We start from the raw sequence: 17900 nt of genomic DNA, 5'->3' as shown, positions 1-17900 counted from the left end.
GAGACTGAGCGTGGATGATCCTGTGATGATTGGACACTGTAGTCGAGGATCTGCAGTGATTGGTTGATGTCTGTCAGTGTAAACGCATCATCAGTGCAGAGAAAAGCCTCTTATCTCGTGTGTTCAAACCCTCTGTTTCTGTGTCGACTCTTCATGTCTGAAGCAGAGGGAGTTTAAGGGTTGACCTTTGACCTGTTTCTGTTCAGTTGTCTGTGATCTGACCGTCTAATGAACGGTTCTCTGCTCTCGTCGACACACACACACACACACACACACACACACGTTCACCAGAGGAAACCGATAAACTCGCTGATAATCATGTCGCTCTGACATCTGAATGGCCAGCGGACATGTTTAAAGGGATGTTAAGTGTTTCAACAGTGTTGATATTGTTAATAATCAAATATTCATAAATACTAACAGTATATAAATAATACTGAATGTGTTCAATGCATGTCACTTTATGACAGTATTAGTTCCTTTAAAGGTGCAGTGCGTGATTTTTAGCGGCATCTAGTGGTGAGGTTACGTATTGCACCCAACAGAAGTTACGGTGGCCGACAGGAAGTGATGTCGTCATCTGAGACAGCAGAGAGTAGCCAGTTAAACAATGAGGTTTCTTTACAAAGATAAATTAAGAAATTAGGTTTACTTAATTATTCAGTAAATATTATTGTTACTTGTTCATCATTGTGTCAGTGTTTTAGTCGCTGACGTTAGCTCGCTTCTTTACACGAAGAACAACATAGTGATGACACACGTTTGTCCCTTTAGGGCCACCGTAGAAACATGTCGATGTAAGGAGACCCGCGGTGTGTGTAGATAGAAATGCTCATTCTAAGGTAATAAAAACATTACGGTTCATTATGTAAGGGGTTTATACACCACTGAAAACATAGTTATGTATATGCTATTGCATTTCTGTCACCAGATCCTCCTAAATATCACACACTGCACCTTTAACATGTATGAGTTTCATTCCGATCACACAGACGTCCCTGTTTTCTGAAAAATGAGGGATGAGACGAAATGTTATCGTAATCTACATTATGCTAAATGAAGGGTCTTTTAAGCTTGAGACTGAAATCCTAATGATGCTTCCCAGAATCCCTTGCACTTAGAGCATCATGTGACCCTGAGATTTAAGACCTCTCTCTTTTTTTAAACAACTCTGGATCTTTTTGCTCAACTTCAGCAAAGATCTCTCTCTCTCTCTCTCTCTCTCTCTCTCTCTCTCTCTCTCTCTCTCTCTCTCTCTCTCTCTCTCTCTCTCTCTCTCTCTCTCTCTCTCTCATCCTTCCATTTATATCCTCCTCTTTGTTTGCTCGTTTTCCTGAGTCACCTTTTCATCTCCCTCTTTTTTTCCCCGCCCTCTCTTCCTCTTCCTGTCCTCCTCTTCCTCATCCCTGTTGTCGGTGTTGTAGATGTATCCTGGTGTGGACAGTGAGATTTCTGTGAGTAATCTGCACCTTCACCCCTGACCTCTGACCTCTTCATCCCTGCATTTCATGTCTTCGTTTCCCCCGTTAATGTTTGTTTTGATGTTTCTCACATTGATGCAGTCTGGATATTAGGATTTGAGCGATACATTATATTATATTTTATTACGTTATATAATATTATTAACAAGGCAGACTTATATATATATATATCTATATATATCTCTCCTTATAATCAAGGCTGAATTTATTTAATCAAAAATACAGTAAAAACAGTAATTTTGTGAAACGTTATTACAATTTACTCTTTTCTATGTGAATATATTTTAAAATGTAATTTATTCCTCTGATTAAAGCTGAATTTTCTGCTGAAGCTAATATAATTATATTAGTGCTGGGCAACGTTTACATAATATATGTGTGTGTACTGTGTATAATTATTTTGTATATATAAATACACACATATGCATGTATATATTTAAGAAAAATGTGTTATATATAAAATATTTATATATAATATAAATTGTATAAATATTTATACAGCATATACATGCAAATATTTCTTAATTATATACATGCATATGTGTGTATTTATATATACAACATAATTATTTGTACACGCATTTATATCATATTTATATCACAGTACACACAGTACACATTTTCAATGTGATTAATCGTTGCCCAGCACTAAATTATATATGCCTTTTATATCAGTATAACAGGCATTAATATCTTGCAGTATCGCTATTTAAGAAATGTCTTTTAATCTTTTTTATGACATCTTAAAAAGCTTTCAATATTACATGTTTTATTCTGCATCTGATGGGCAAGAGTTACATTTAAAACTGTTACATTGTTGCATGTGTTTGTAGTTTGATGCTCATGATTGGTTGATGCAGTCATGTGAGTAAGTCTTCTTCTCTCTGATTGGCTGATTGTGTGTGTGTGTGTGTGTGTGTGTGTGTGTGTGTAGGTTCCTCTGAGGCTCATTGAGGGCGTTGAGAGCAGAGACATGTTCCAGCTACACATCATCTGCAAAGACTCTAAAGTAGTGAGGTAATACACACACACACACACACACACACACACACACACACACACACACACACACACGGTCTGATAGTCTTTGACTTCCTCCTGTTGTTCACTGCAGGTGTCATTGAACTAATTGGCTCTTTTTAATCTGACCTTCATGCTTCATCTCTCCTCTTATCACATTACCACATTTGTGCCATTTAGCGGAAGATTTTCTGTTGATTAGAATAGATCAGATTCCTCACATCAGACTGAAGAGGACATACTCTTATCCACACACACACTCTCTCTCTCACACACTCACACTCACACTCACACACACACACACACACACACACTTTCAAACACTTTTAGAAACTCTCTTACACACACACACTCTCGCACACTCACACTCACTCACACACACACACACACACACACACACACACACACACTCACACACACACCTTTCAAACACTTTTAGAAACTCTTACACACACACTCTCTCTCTCTCTTACACACACTCTCACACACACACTTTCATACTCTCTCACTTTCATATACTCCCTCACCACCACACTCATACACTCTCTTACACACACTCTTTCTCATACACACATACTCTCTCATACACATATACACTCTCATACTCACTCATACACTCTCACTCATACACTCTCTCACACTCACACACACACACACACACACTCACTCACACACACACTCTCTCACACACATACACACTCACACACACACGCTCACACACTCTCTCATACACACACATACACTCTCACACACACATACACTCTCACACACGCTCACACACACACACACGCTCACACACACACTCTCTCACACATACATACACACTCAAACACGTTCTCACACACACTCACACACACTCTCTCACTCATACACACACACACGTTCTCACACACAGACAAACGCACTCACACACTCTCACACACATACTCTCTCTCACACACACACTCTTACACTCACACTCACACACTCTTTCATACACACATACTCTCTCACATACACCCACACTCATACACTATCAAACACTTATAGAAACTCTCTTACACACACACTTTCATACACTCACACACACACTCATACACTCTCACACACACGCTCTTACACACACACTCTCTCATACACACATACTCTCTCTCACACACACTCTCACACACACACGCTCTCTCACTCATACACTCTCACACACATGCTCACACTCACACACTCACACTCTCTCATACACACACACATACTCTCTCTCTCACGCACATACTCTCTCACACATACACACACACACTCTCTCACACACACACACACACACACACACACACACACACACACACGCTCTCTCACACACACACACACACACTCTCTCTCATACACACACATACTCTCTCTCACACACATACACTCTCACACACACACATACATTCTCTCACACATACATACACACTCAAACACGTACTTACACACACTCTCTCACTCATACACAGCGACCGTAAATGATGACTCGATTTTCATTTCATTCAACTAGTGTTAACAAAGAGGCCTTACAGTAAAGTGTAATTGTCCCTCTCAGCCCTCAGTGTTCTGCACACGTGTGTGTCTGTGGGAGGAATCCGCTGTAATCCGTGTTGTTCTGTGTGTCAGGTGTCACTTCTCGACGTTCAAGCAGTGTGAGGAGTGGCTGAAGCGCCTGAACCGAGCGATCACACACCCGGCCCGTCTGGAGGAGCTGTTCGCGCTGGCGTATCACGCCTGGTGTTTAGGAGGAAACACCGATGATGAAGACCAGCACCTGCACCTGTGCAGACCAGGTACACACACCTGTGATGTCCTAGTGTGATCGCAGAAAGATACTCTTACAGGTTTTAGTTTACTACAATAACCCTGAACACACATCCTCATTTCTAGATACTTTATAAAATTTCATTTAATCCAGACCTGCATTTCGTGGAGAAACCGTTGCGTTGGTTTCTCTCAGGTGATCATGTGTTATAAAAGATTATATTTCAAATAAATGCTGTTCTTTTAAACTTTCTATTCATCAAAGAATCCTCAAAAAATAAAATTACACAACTGTTTTCAACATTGATAATAATAATGAATGTTTTTTTTGAGCATCAAATCATCAAATGTGACCCTGGACGCGATATTTTTTTTCCCAGGATGGTAGGGGAAGACTCATGAATATTCATTAGGGAAGTCATCCCTGATTGGTCTTAACCCCAGTGACGGGTAGGGGCGGGGTTAGGGGTAGGTCATCAGACCAATCAGGGATGAGTCTTCCCCTACCATCCTGGGAAAAAAAATATCGCACCCTGGACCATAGACTGTAAAAAAATATGGACGACGCCCCTTCGCTCTCTTCCATTGGTGAGAAGTGAAGCCGCCAGTGTCCCGATATGGCGCTGACATCTTGGGGTTTGAGTCTGCGCAGTAGCAATTTCAGGACCAGACCTGCGCAGTAGTGAGCAGGAAGTAAAGCCGTGAAATCAAGGCTTAATTCTAGAAATTTAGATATTAAATTTAAAGCTCCAATCTCCTCAGTCCTCCGAAGATCCCGAAAAAAAAGTCTGTTGGTGCTTCAGTGACTACTTCGCTCAGAGAACCTGTCAATCACAGCTGTCAATCATGACGTCACACCACCGTTTTTATAGCATCAAATAACTAACTAAAAACAAACGTATTTTAAAAACACACCCTTGAATTTACATCAGCGTGATTAAAAACTACAGTAAATGACAGAAACCACCTTCGGAAAAAAGATATTTGAAGTGTAATGAAATTGTTTAGTTGGTCTCAAGTCCCGTTGAATAACACGGGGAGGCGGGGCTTATGACCTATACTAGGACCATTCACCGGGGGGGTGATCGAGACGTTTTGGCTTCACTTTTCAGGGCTTGTGCGGCACGCTTGCCCTGGACCACATAACCAGTCACATGGGTCAATTTTCTGCAATTGAGATTTATGCATCACCTGAAAGCTGAATAAATAAGCTTTCCATTGATGTGTGGTTTGTTAGGATAGGACAATATTTGGCCGAGACACAACTATTGTAAATCTGGAATCTGAGGGTGAAAAAAAATCTAAACATTGAGAAAATCTCCTTTAAAGTTGTTCATTTATGTTGGCGATTGTGCTGCATTCACTCACACAAATAAATGTTTTATATATTTACGGTAGGAAATTTACTAAATATCTTCATGGAACATGATCTTTACTTAATATCCTATTGATTTTTGACATAAAAGAAAAATGGATAATTTTGACCTATACAATGTACTGTTGGCTATTGCCACAAATATACCCGTGCGACTCGTGACTGGTGACGTGATCCAGGGTCACATTTATTAGAATGATTTCTGAAGGATCATGTGACACTGAAGACTGGAGTAATGATGCTGAAAATTCAGCTTTGATCACAGGATCTAAATTACACTTTACTGTATATTCACATAGAAAACAGCTGTTTTAAATTGTAATAATATTTCACAATATTACAGTTTTGTTTGTATTTTTAATCAAATAAATGCAGCCTTGGTGAGCAGAAGATGTTTTTAAAACATTAAAAATCCTAAACTTTTGCCTGGTAGTGTATAATAATAACCCTGACCCGGGCGGTATCGAACGCACATCCTCATTTCTAGATACTTTATGAAATGCCATGTAATCGCTGAGAACCGTTGTGTTTCTCTCAGGTGATCATGTGCGGCACCGGATGGAGGTGGAGGTGAAGCGGATGGGCTTCGACATGCAGAACGCCTGGAGAGTGTCTGACATCAACAGCAACTACAAGTAAGATTGAAGTGTGATTGTGATGGATGGATGGTAACCGTTATAACCAAAATACTATAAACTGTGAATATGTTTCAGTAGTTCTGCGTTATGTGGATGTATTTACTAGGGGTGTAACGATACCCTCATGTCACGATTCGATATATATCACGATACTGAACTCACGATACGATATTATTGCGAGACATATGATAAAAGGTTAACAGAAAATGAACTGTTGGTTAAAATGCTAAATTTGATATTTCATTGTGTGTGTAAATGAATAGGCTTGGTGCTGAAACCCAAAGCACAGGACAATAGAGACACCAGAATAACATTATTCATGATTCTGAAGCTGAAAATACTGAATTATTTTAGACGAATATGCTTGACTGATATTTTCACTGACTAGATATATGTAAAATAATATAGGCCACTTTTTACACAAATATTCCCCCATTGCATTATTATACATTATATTCAACATTATATATAGCAGTTTAATGTAGAACTGACACTAAAAATTTGAAAAAATATTCTCACATTAATTTTTATTTTGGGTGAGCTATACACGATACATATTGTCACTATCAGTGATACATATTGTTACATTTTTGTATTACGATATATTGTGACACGATATATTGTTACACCCCTAATATTTACATAAACGAGATAGCAAAATCTCTTTGTATCATCACCACAATATATATATTTAGCTTTTTCCTTTGTTCGTCTTTTTATAGTGTGTAATGTTGCTGTTTGATCATGAAAAAGCTCTGAGTTATTCTCTATATCAGTGTCAGTGTTTCTGAAACGCCTCCATTGTAGTCTTGAGTTTCTTCCGGGAACGAACACGTCACAAAATATTCCTCATTTAAATAATTCATACGCAGAATAAAGGGGCGGGGCCTGGTTGAGTTAGTAGTGTGTTAAACTGGCGGTTATGAAAAGGGGCGGGACATTTCCCAAACACACTCAAAGCGCTCGACCAATCACAACACACTGCTCCAGCCGACCAATCAGAGCACAGTGTGCTTTTCAGAAGGAGGGGCTTCATAGAGACAGGAACTAAACAGAGTTACTGACAGACTGGGAAGAGAGGAGATTAAACAGTGGAGAATATGAGGAAAATAATCAACATTCAAGCAGGAAAACCTGTTCTAGTAGAGCCTATAAACATCATCAACACTTTGAAAATTTACATATGTCCTCTTTAAATTGTCCTTGATAAGTGAAACCTGTAGAGCAGATTTCAGATTTTTTCATAAAATAACCAGATAGTGTTTTACTGTGTGAGAAGTGCCGTAGAGATGGATAATTAAAGCGAGCCTGAACCTGCTGCGCCACATGAGTCACGTCAGACACACTCGAGTGTGTGTGTGTGTGTGTGTCTGTAAGGTCAGTCATTGAGGACATCAGGAAATAATTGGACTGAGTTTTGTCGTTTGAGGGTGAGACACACAGCGTGAATGAGACCGAGATGAAGTGAGTGTTTGCGTGTGATTGATCTGAACAGCAGAATAAGAGAAAATGACTTTAATCCTCATGTGTGATGATATATTTGATGTTCAAACACTTTCATGTACGGCAGATTAATGCACTTCATGGTCAACAGGTATTAAGTTTGTTGGTGTTTGTTGAATGAATATAAACTGATAGGACAGAAATCAGAATTGTCTCAAATTACTGTGCGTTTGGTCTTGCTGCTGTCAATTATGATGTAAATATTATTCGAGAAAATCACTCACTTGAACAATTACAATCATAAGCAATGTTTAGTTAAATACTTTAAAGCTACATGACATTGTTTTAAATTAACTTGGTAATACATAAATACACGTCAAGTCAATTTTATTTGTATAGCGCTTTTCACAATACACAATGTTTTAAAACAGCTTTACATGATGTTTAATATCTGGGTTTGTAAACATGGGAGAGTTACTAGTATGTGATACCAATATAAAACAAAAACTTATTGTATTGTTTATTTATTTATTTAATAAATAATATAAAGCATGTTTTATTCAAATGCTCCTTTAAATTATATTAGGCAATGGTTTTATTCAGAAATGTCATTAATGGACATTTTCAAAAATATGTTTGTTTTTTTAATCGGATGTCACACTGTCGCTAATATAATATCATAATTTCTACTGTATTTGTTGTAAGAAATATGTTAAATTGTTGTATATAATTGTCTTTATTTCGTGACATTTTATAGTTGTTATGGTTATAATTAGGGATTCATCGAAATTTTGGCCGGCGAAAATTATCGGCCGAAAATGGCATTTTCGATATCGACCGAAAACATAAATATTTAAAATAATATTTAATATTATAAAATAATAAAATAATATTAGACCGAAAATATTTAATATTATTTTAATATAGGCCTATTTTCTGTCCCTTTTTTGTGTTACTTTAAACAAAGGTGTGGTTATTTTATTGGCTTAATTTATTTTATTTTTCTTTTTTTTTCAGATTCAGTAAAATAATTGAATTTAATTAAAGTCTAATAATTATACAATTATACAAAAAACGAATATAAAATAAGAAATGAATTATTCTTTTTGTTAAAGTAATTTTCGGTTTTCGTCCAAGTGCATCCAGAATTTTCTGTTTGATCATTTCTTCTACTCGTTTGCCATGATAATAGCCTTTGCTGCCGATATGGTGTGTATTATAAAACTATAATAAATAATGAGTTTTTTCTGTGTAATTGAAATTGTTTCTGACTGTTGGTTGTGTTCATGTCTGTCAGTTTCAGTGTCAAACTCTCGTCGTTCTGTCTCGCAGGTTGTGTTCGAGTTACCCTCAGAAACTGCTGGTGCCCGTCTGGATCACAGATAAAGAGCTGGAGAGCGTGGCCTCCTTCAGGTCCTGGAAGAGGATTCCTGTGGTGGTTTACAGGTGAGAGAAGCGAGCTCGTCCATGTCCAGTCCTATCGCAGTCAGTTCAGCCTTATATCCAGCCCTTTTTCTTCTGTCAAATTAAAGCTGTAGTTCACTTTAAAATTAAAATTACCCCATGATTTACTCACCCTCGAGCCATTCTAGCAGGGTTCCCACGGGTCCTTGAAATCCTTGAAAGTTTGTGAATCTGAAAAAGAAAGAAAAAAAGGCCCTGGAAAATAAACACACACAGATACAGGTCCTTGAAAGTGCTTGAATTTATTTTGTGCAAGAAGTTTTTTGGGAAAAATTCCATGTTATTCCCTCCGGTCGGATGAAAGTGTTATTTCGCCAACGCTTCGTGGCCTATGAATACTAGCTTGCTTGATTTACGTTAGTTACGCGCATTTACGCGTTACGTTAGGTGTTTCCCGCATGAGGTACTTTTGTGTTGTATGTTGCCATGACGTTCACGCGCGCACGAAACTACTACGATGGAACCTCAACGTTTGTTGTTGAACACCACATATGTGTCCCACATTAAAGGGTTAGTTCACCCAAAAATTAAAATTCTGTCAGTAATTACTCACCCTCATGTTGTTCCAACCGCGTAAGACCTTCGTTCATCTTCGGAACACAAATTAAGATATTTTTGATGAAATCTGAGCCATGTCTCACTCCTCCATAGGCTTCTATGTGACCGAAACTTGCTGGCCCAGAAAAGTTATTAAAGAGATCGTTAATATAGTCCAAGTGACTCCAGTGGTTCAATCTTAAGTATATCAAGCGACGAGAATACTTTTTGTGCGCAAAAACAAACAAAAATAACGACTTTATTCCACTATTAATTTCCTTCTCTCTGGACCTCTAGTTGGTTCGCGTAGTGTTTTTGCGCAGCGCGTCTGTGTTACACGTCACCACGTAGGCTCACTATTGGCCGACGCCGGTCATGTGTGTGATGCGTGATGACGTGCAACACAGACGCGCAGCGCAAAAACACTACGAGGCCCAGAGAGAAGGAAATGAAAAGTGGAATAAAGTCGTTATTTTTGTTTGTTTTTGCGCACAAAAAGTATTCTCGTCGCTTGATATACTTAAGATTGAGCCACTGGAGTCACTTGGACTATATTATCGATCTCTTTAATAACTTTTCTGGGCCAGCAAGTTTCGGTCACATAGAAGCCTATGGAGGAGTGAGACATGGCTCAGATTTCATCAAAAATATCTTAATTTGTGTTCTGAAGATGAACGAAGGTCTTACGCGGTTGGAACAACATGAGGGTGAGTAATTACTGACAGAACTTTCATTTTTGGGTGAACTAACCCTCACATTAAGTCCTTGAATTTGAGGGGATTGGACCTGGAAAGTCCTTGAAAGGTTCTTGAATTTGTAGTTAACCAAGGTGTGGGAACCCTGTCCTAGGTGTATATGACTTTCTTCTTTCAGACAAATGCAGTTATATTAATAAACACCCTGACGCTTGTGAGCTTTATAATGGCAGTGGATTGCAACCATCAGATTGAAGCTCAAAAAAGTGCATTTATCCATCATTAACGAACTCCACACGGAAGCTAGAATTTTACTTTGTAACGCGTTAACCCTTTAGAACCTGAAGCTAAAATAAGTGTTTTTCACACATTTTTTGACTGTACAATTCTAAAACAATGTGCTATCTTCATGTGCAAGGTGTCATATTTTTCAGAAAAAGATTAGCTTTCAACAAATAACAGTTATTGACCATTATTGTGTGTGTTGAGTTTGTAAATAGAATTTAAATAGACAAAAATAAAAAAAGGAGAATAAATTTACTGATTTTTATTTAGAAAAAAAACAGAGAAATCACGAACAAAATAAACTAACACTTTAAAGTTGACAAATGAACTATAATACATATATACAAGTCTTTTTTGTGACATTGGGTTGCACTTTTTTTTACATTTAGAACACTTTTTTCATACATGCACACAGACAAATGCATGCATTCATAGGCGGCACGCACACACCACATGCTTAGATACGTGAAAGAGTAACGGCCATCCGCCTCCCAAGTTTCATTAAAAATCATCCCAATCCCCTCTTCTGCTGTCTACCACTTCTTTCGCCGTGTATTCGTTCATTTCTTTTATTATTTTATGCAATCCAAAACACTCTAACCTGCCGCGCTTCGTATCGCTCTGTTCAAATCCTTCCTTCCCGCTCTGCCAGAAAGCCGCTGTCATTTGCAGACGGAAAGCATGAAATTTCCGTAATAAGCCGTATATTGCAGAAAAGCGCATGTCAGGGGCATTTTGAATGGTTTTGATAGTGCAAACGGTAAAATGAATGCAGCTTGCTGGTATGTGTCGGCGACGACACAGCCGGTTCTAAAGGGATAAATATGTTTTGTTTTTTTTTTTTGTTTTTTTTTTTTTTCTTACACAAACTTATTGCTTTGCTTCAGAAGGCCTTTATTAACCCCCGGAGCCGTGTAGAGTTCGTTTATGATGGATAGATGCACTTTTTTGAGCTTCAATCTGATGGTTGCAATCCACTGCCATTATAAATCTTGCAAGAGCCAGGGCATTTTTTTATATATCACCCCTTGTATTCGTCTGAAAGAAGAAAGTCATGTACACCTAGGATGACTTCAGGGAGAGTAAATCATGGGCTGATTGTAATTTGTGGGTGAACTATCCCTTTAAGAATGCGCCCCTGCCGGGTGACTGATGTCCTCTGATTGGCTCTGTCCGTCAGGCACCAGCGTAACGGGGCGGTCATCGCTCGCTGCAGTCAGCCGGAGATCAGCTGGTGGGGTTGGAGGAACACTGAGGACGAGTATCTGGTGACGTCGATAGCGAAGGCCTGTCAGCTGGACGCCGGGCCACAGATCTGCAGGAGCAGGGGAGACGGACCCGACTCGTGCGACAGTGACTTCGGTGAGACGCTGATAACACACTGAACGTTTAGAGGGGTCATCGGATGCTAAATCACTTTTATATGGTGTTTGCATATAAATGTGTCTTTGCAGTGTGTGGACACAACCACCACACAATGAAAAAATCCATTCACTCCTTTTTTTTTTTTATCCTCAAAAAGCCTAAACACTCTCAATAATCAAGCCGTTTGGATTTTCTGAGCAATATGATGTCATAATGCAGTTGCTCATTATTATTTAAAGAGACATGCACCGAAACGGGTCGCTGTGAACGGAGCTGTTTTTGAGGAGGTAAAAAGGGTGTTGTTTTACACAACCATTGAGGAATTTTAACCAAAGTATGTTACAAACTTTACATGAAGACCCTAAAGAATCATACCAACAAATGAGCATCCGATGACCCCTTTAAAGGATGTTTTTCAGATATTCCCTTTCATGCAGTGTGTAATACAGCTGTGAGTTTAAGTGCAGATAGTTATTATCTCCCAAAAGAAAGAAGTGATTCTGAACTGCTGAAACGAGTCGTCAGTGATTCCAGTCTTGCACGAACCTACGTAACAATGTGACAAATTTGCATAATGCCAGTCTGTGCTCTCATTGGCTGAACAGCATCTGCTTTGCCCCGCCCTCAAACACTGTAGTTCTATCTGAGACTGGAAGAGTTTAGTTTGTGTTGTTCATGTCGAGAAGACCAAAGCAAATCCCCTTTGATGAGATTAATACTGTTCGTATCTCAGTGTCTCAAGAGCTGAGGAAGAGCTGATGTTCAGATATGCTAATAGCCATTTGGTTTCTGACCAATCACAACAGACTGGGCCGTCTGACCAATCAGAGCAGAGCAGGCTCTCAGAAAGGCGGAGTTTAGAGACGCCGAATCCTTTATCGAACCGTTTCAGACACTGACAAAAAAAATAGATAATTAAAATGTTTTTTGAATCGCAATCCGATCCTTTAATGATTTTTATTATTAATTAGAGAGTTTACACACTTTAAATAACTAATTAATTTGTGCATTATTAAATTACTTGTGTAATTATATATTAAGAAAATAATGAAAATAAAAGTATATTGAAAATTATGGTAACTCTTTACAATAAGTAACATTTAGTTAACGCGAAATAACAATGAAAAATACTTTTACAACATTTATTAATCTTACTTAATGTTACTCTCAACATTTACTAATACATTTTAAGATCAAACGTTCCGATTTCTGTTTATTGAATGTAATTGGTTGGGGTTTTATTAATTGGGGTGTTAATATTGTGGAATTTTAATTGTGGCGAGTGAGTCTGTGAACTAGTTATTCCGTGCATTAGAAATGCATAAAGCCTGTAAGTACAAACATGTTTTGTTTTCCAAATAATCGTCTTTTAGACCATTGAATCCTTCCTCTGTCAGATAATTACTGTATATGTTTTGGGGGGGGGAAGTGTCATTAGTAATTAGTTTCTGTCTTAAAATGCGTTCTCACCCTCGTTCTTTCCCACAAATGAAGAGCGTAAACGCGTCTACAGACAATTAAGTGTGTTGGACTGCAGATGAACGGCTCGCGCCAACCTGATTGCTAAGAATCATGGGTTTTGCCATGGGAAAACTTTTCAATTACGGACGTTTCCTCTCTGACACTGCCAATGTGTGCTGGGAATGAGGCGGGCCGAGGTGCCACGGACTCGACTGCAGAAGCGCCTGGAAATGAGTTTGCAGGCTGTTGTCTGAGAGGGAATTTGGCAGGAGGTTTTTTTGCGCAGTTGAAGAGTAAACGCGCTCTAATTACGGTCGTGACCGCACCATCTAATGAGTCGAGAGCCGATGCCAACATCCTCACAATCAGACGCTTCGTGAACGGATGAAACGCTCTGCGGAAATGCGTTAGACAATGTCAGGTTGGTTATAATGCAGATGGTGCATTATTTTCTCCATTGTCTCACAATGGCAAGACCAGAGATTGTTTCTATTTCACAATCTCCCAAATGGCTGCGGTGTAATTGAAGTGTCGTGATGATTCGCTTTTCTAGAAGACTTTACTTACTGTAACTGAACTTAAAGGGGTGGTTGATTTATGATTTCAATTTTCTAACTCTAGTTAGTGTGTAATGTTGCTGTTTGAACATAAATAACATCTGCAAAGTTACGACGCTCAAAGTTCAGAGCAAAGGGAGATATTTGCTTTTAAAGAAATCGCTTTTTAAGGACTACAACAAACGGCTGGTAGAGACTACACCACATTCCTCCCGGGTTAGTGACATCACCAACCCTAGAATTTACATAAACCCTGCCCCCTGAACACGATTTATAGATTATCAAGACAGAATATGCTAATCAATGACTAGAAGATAACTACACATCAGCTTCATAAATTCATCAACTAACCATTCAGAAATGTCCTGTTGCTTCTACATGTTGTCACTTCTTCTTGAGTCTCTCCATCATTGTCTGACTCCGGTTTGAACATAAAAGGCTAAAAGTTTTTGAAATATTCAGTGCATGTGTGTGTGAGGTAAAAGGACACAAGCTCTTGAAGCTCCGCCCCCTGTGCCGGGAGCAGCAGCTCATTTGCATTTAAAGAGACAGACACAAAAACTGTGCGTTTTTGCTCGCCCTCAAAAAGTGACAATTTTAACATGCTATATAAAAATATCTGTGGGGTATTTTGAGCTGAAACTTCACACACACACTCTGGGGACATCAGAGACTTATTTTACATCTGGTGAAAAGGGCATTATACCACCCCTTTAATGTGGCAATTTTATATTTCAACTAATTGTTTTGATTCCCTTGTCACCCCTGTCTAAGAGTAAAATCTTTGGTCTGTAAGCGTGAATGAGTGTCCTGCTACATGGAGACGGGACACACATTTTGGGGTTGCTTTTTATTTTACAGTACTTGCACTTACATGTACTTACAGTAAACTTACCCAAGAAAGTACTGGGTAATATAAGGTAACAATATGGGTTAAGGTTAGGTTTGGGGGTAGGTTCAGGGTTTCTACCTAGTTATTACCCGTGTGTGTGTGTGTGTGTGTGTGTGTGTATATGTAAAAGCGCTACCCATTTTGGAGCATGTTTTTGTAAGGCTCTGGCAGTAGTGCATGACACAACGAAAATTTCGATAAGCAAATATAGGTTGACAACACTGCAGAATCAAGACACAACACAATGGAAACACAGCAAAATACCACGGAAATGCTCTCGTTCTTTTCTTGGCCGCTATAGAGATTGCGTCAAAGCTATTACTAGAGGTAATGGTCTGACGAAATCCAAATTTGGGAATTTTTATTTTTTTACTTTAGTACCAAACTTTTTTTTTATAACCCCTTCAACTGCAATTATTTATATATTTTATTTATATAGCGATGTTAATTTAAAGTGTTATTTAAAAAGATCGGTGCACTAAAAGCTTTTTAATTTTGTTAGACCATTATTACCTATTGCACAAATCTTTAGCTTAAAAGCTTCGTTTACGTGCCCGGGAATTGCCAATAATATGTGCAAAGTAAAAAAGCATTGGTATGGTAAAAATGGTAACACATTTGGATTTCTTTAGTCCATTGCAACTAGAATGAAGCCTGCATGTTAACTTTAACACACGCTCTATGGTGGCTGAGTAACTGCACAGTGAAATGGGCTGATTGGCTGTATTGGCCCATATAGGAAATTCAAGAGGTCATTAAAAATATTTTGTTACAGTAAAAACTGCACAATTATGATTTTTTTCTAGATCATTAGACCCTGTATTAAACCCCTTTGCTCATTCAACTGTAACAGGGCTAAAATAATAAAAGAGAAGTGCCGCAGTATTAAAGAGGAGCTTCACGCATCAACAAGTAGCAGATGAATAAGTGTTATAATGCAGCTTCATCACAAGTCGGTTTATTGCAAGGGTTTCGGGTTTCATGCAATGTGAGAAATGATGTACATCCGAGTGAATGAGACGGTTCTGATCCATAGCCATTAACCAAGGCACTTACATTACGCAAACACAATTCATTCACCTCTGCTCTAGCTTGTTTAATAATCTATTTTTGTTATACTGAAGTTGGCATCGTGAACTGTGAATATTGTTTGCTCTAGGACAAATAGCTTGTGATTTTCCACAACCACAAGTCGCTTTGGATAAAAGCTTCTGCTTAATGTAATGCACAGGCTTTATGTAGCGTGCATTTGCTGCATTACTCTTTGAAAACCATTCATATTCCATGCTATCTATTTATTTATTGCATTGTGCACAGAGGATGAACAAGTTACTTATCTTCAATGTAAAATGTAATTAATTCAGTTGTTAATTAATCGCATGGTGGTTCAGTTCCAGTAATCATTTATCCGGAGTCGCATTGCTTTATGCGATCACTCTTTTTAATTGGATGTTCCACTGAATGCAGTGTTTTTGCTGAGTCGAGACTCATCTCTGGACTCTTCCGGTCGAGTTTTGGCTGGCCTCCGTAAAGTGTCTCTCATCTTAATGCTTCTAAGTGAATTGGCTGTCATGTGCAGGAAGAATCAGTGCTGTCGTGATGCCAGAAGTTTCTCAGCATTGATTTTTCCAGCGGGACAGACTGAAGAATTATATCTGCACTTGTGCCGCATTAAAATGAGTCTTATGGGCCGGCTTACTCCTATTCGCCTGCTGTGTTCACCTCTCTGCCATACTAAACCTTATTTCTGCGGGGTGTTGTAGAAATGTCACGACTCAGAACAGCGCAGTATAATCATAATTGTGTCCTATCATAATCATAAAAGCTGCATCAAATGAGTGGTTCACTTCACTTTCATTAACATCTGTTTAGACAGTTGATTTAATTTGAGTCATTTATTGCATTCTTTCACACACTGTTTTTGATTAGTATAATATTTGCATTTTTTACCAGTTCTAACAATTGTATCCGTGTTGTCTTATGCCAAATACTTTCACAATTATAGACTGTTACCATCAACAAAAGCTATCTTTATATACGGCAAAGGCTGACGTGCATTTATGTTTTATTTACTGTTTAATGCTGCTCATATTGGCATACCTGTATTTACATAACAGTTGCATGATGTAAATAGCCTACATAAAGTATATAAGTTATAAAATAAAAAAAACAGGAACTCATTAAAAGGCTAGGGCTGCAATATTATGACAAAAAAAAAAATCATTATTGTCGATTATTGCTCTTGATGTTGTAATGTTGACATTTTGGTAACACTTTACAATAAGGTTTCATTTGTAAACATTGAACTAAAAATGAACAGTTTGGTAACTAACATTAACAAATTATCAAGATTAATGAATACAGTAACAAATGTCTTTCTTGTCGTTAGTTAATGTTAATAACACATTAACTAATGGGACCTTATTGTAAAGTGATGCATATATTTTTTTGTCCCTTTCATCTTTGATTTGGGGGATATTTTTGTTCATTTTGATGCCATTATTTTCCCCTAACCCTGTTAATATCTGCCCCATGTATGCCGTTCATGCAGTGTATAGTGTGTAGTAGGCAGTGTGTCAGTATTTCTTTCTAATCTCATCCACTCTGTCTTGTCCTCAGACTCGTCTCTGGCGGGATGTCCCGTTCCTGACGCCAGCGCCGCGGCCCAGAAGTTGCTGATTCTCGATGCCCGCTCATACACCGCCGCCGTGGCGAACCGTGCCAAAGGAGGAGGCTGCGAGTGTGAAGGTCAGTGCTGGGGAAGGGCATAAGGGCATTACACAGAATGGACTTCAATGGCAACCAACTATTCCAATGTTCAAAGAAGGTTCAAATGTCCGTCTCAGTGCAGCTTCAAAGTCTCGACACGATCCCAGTCGAGAAATAAGAGTCTTATCTAGCGAAACGATCGGCATTTTCTATA

General features: G+C 38.5%; 1 protein-coding gene across 4 annotated transcripts in view; it reads left to right on the top strand.

The window, feature by feature from the left end:
- Positions 1–17900, top strand: part of mtmr4 (myotubularin related protein 4) — a 92905-nt gene that overhangs the window by 58385 nt on the left and 16620 nt on the right. For all 4 annotated transcript variants that reach the window (XM_084413859.1, XM_084413860.1, XM_084413861.1 and 1 more), the window contains 6 exons: positions 2416–2498; positions 4128–4294; positions 6179–6275; positions 9054–9167; positions 11883–12064; positions 17597–17725. In XM_084413859.1, coding sequence (XP_084269985.1) covers positions 2416–2498; positions 4128–4294; positions 6179–6275; positions 9054–9167; positions 11883–12064; positions 17597–17725 — 772 coding nt within the window. The remainder of the gene's footprint in view (positions 1–2415; positions 2499–4127; positions 4295–6178; positions 6276–9053; positions 9168–11882; positions 12065–17596; positions 17726–17900) is intronic.

This window comes from Rutilus rutilus (assembly GCF_951802725.1).
Source record: "Rutilus rutilus genome assembly, chromosome: 7".
Classification (NCBI taxonomy): Eukaryota; Metazoa; Chordata; class Actinopteri; order Cypriniformes; family Leuciscidae; genus Rutilus; species Rutilus rutilus.
The sequence above is the reverse complement of the archived record's forward strand: the minus strand, read 5'-3'. Positions and strand labels throughout refer to the sequence as shown.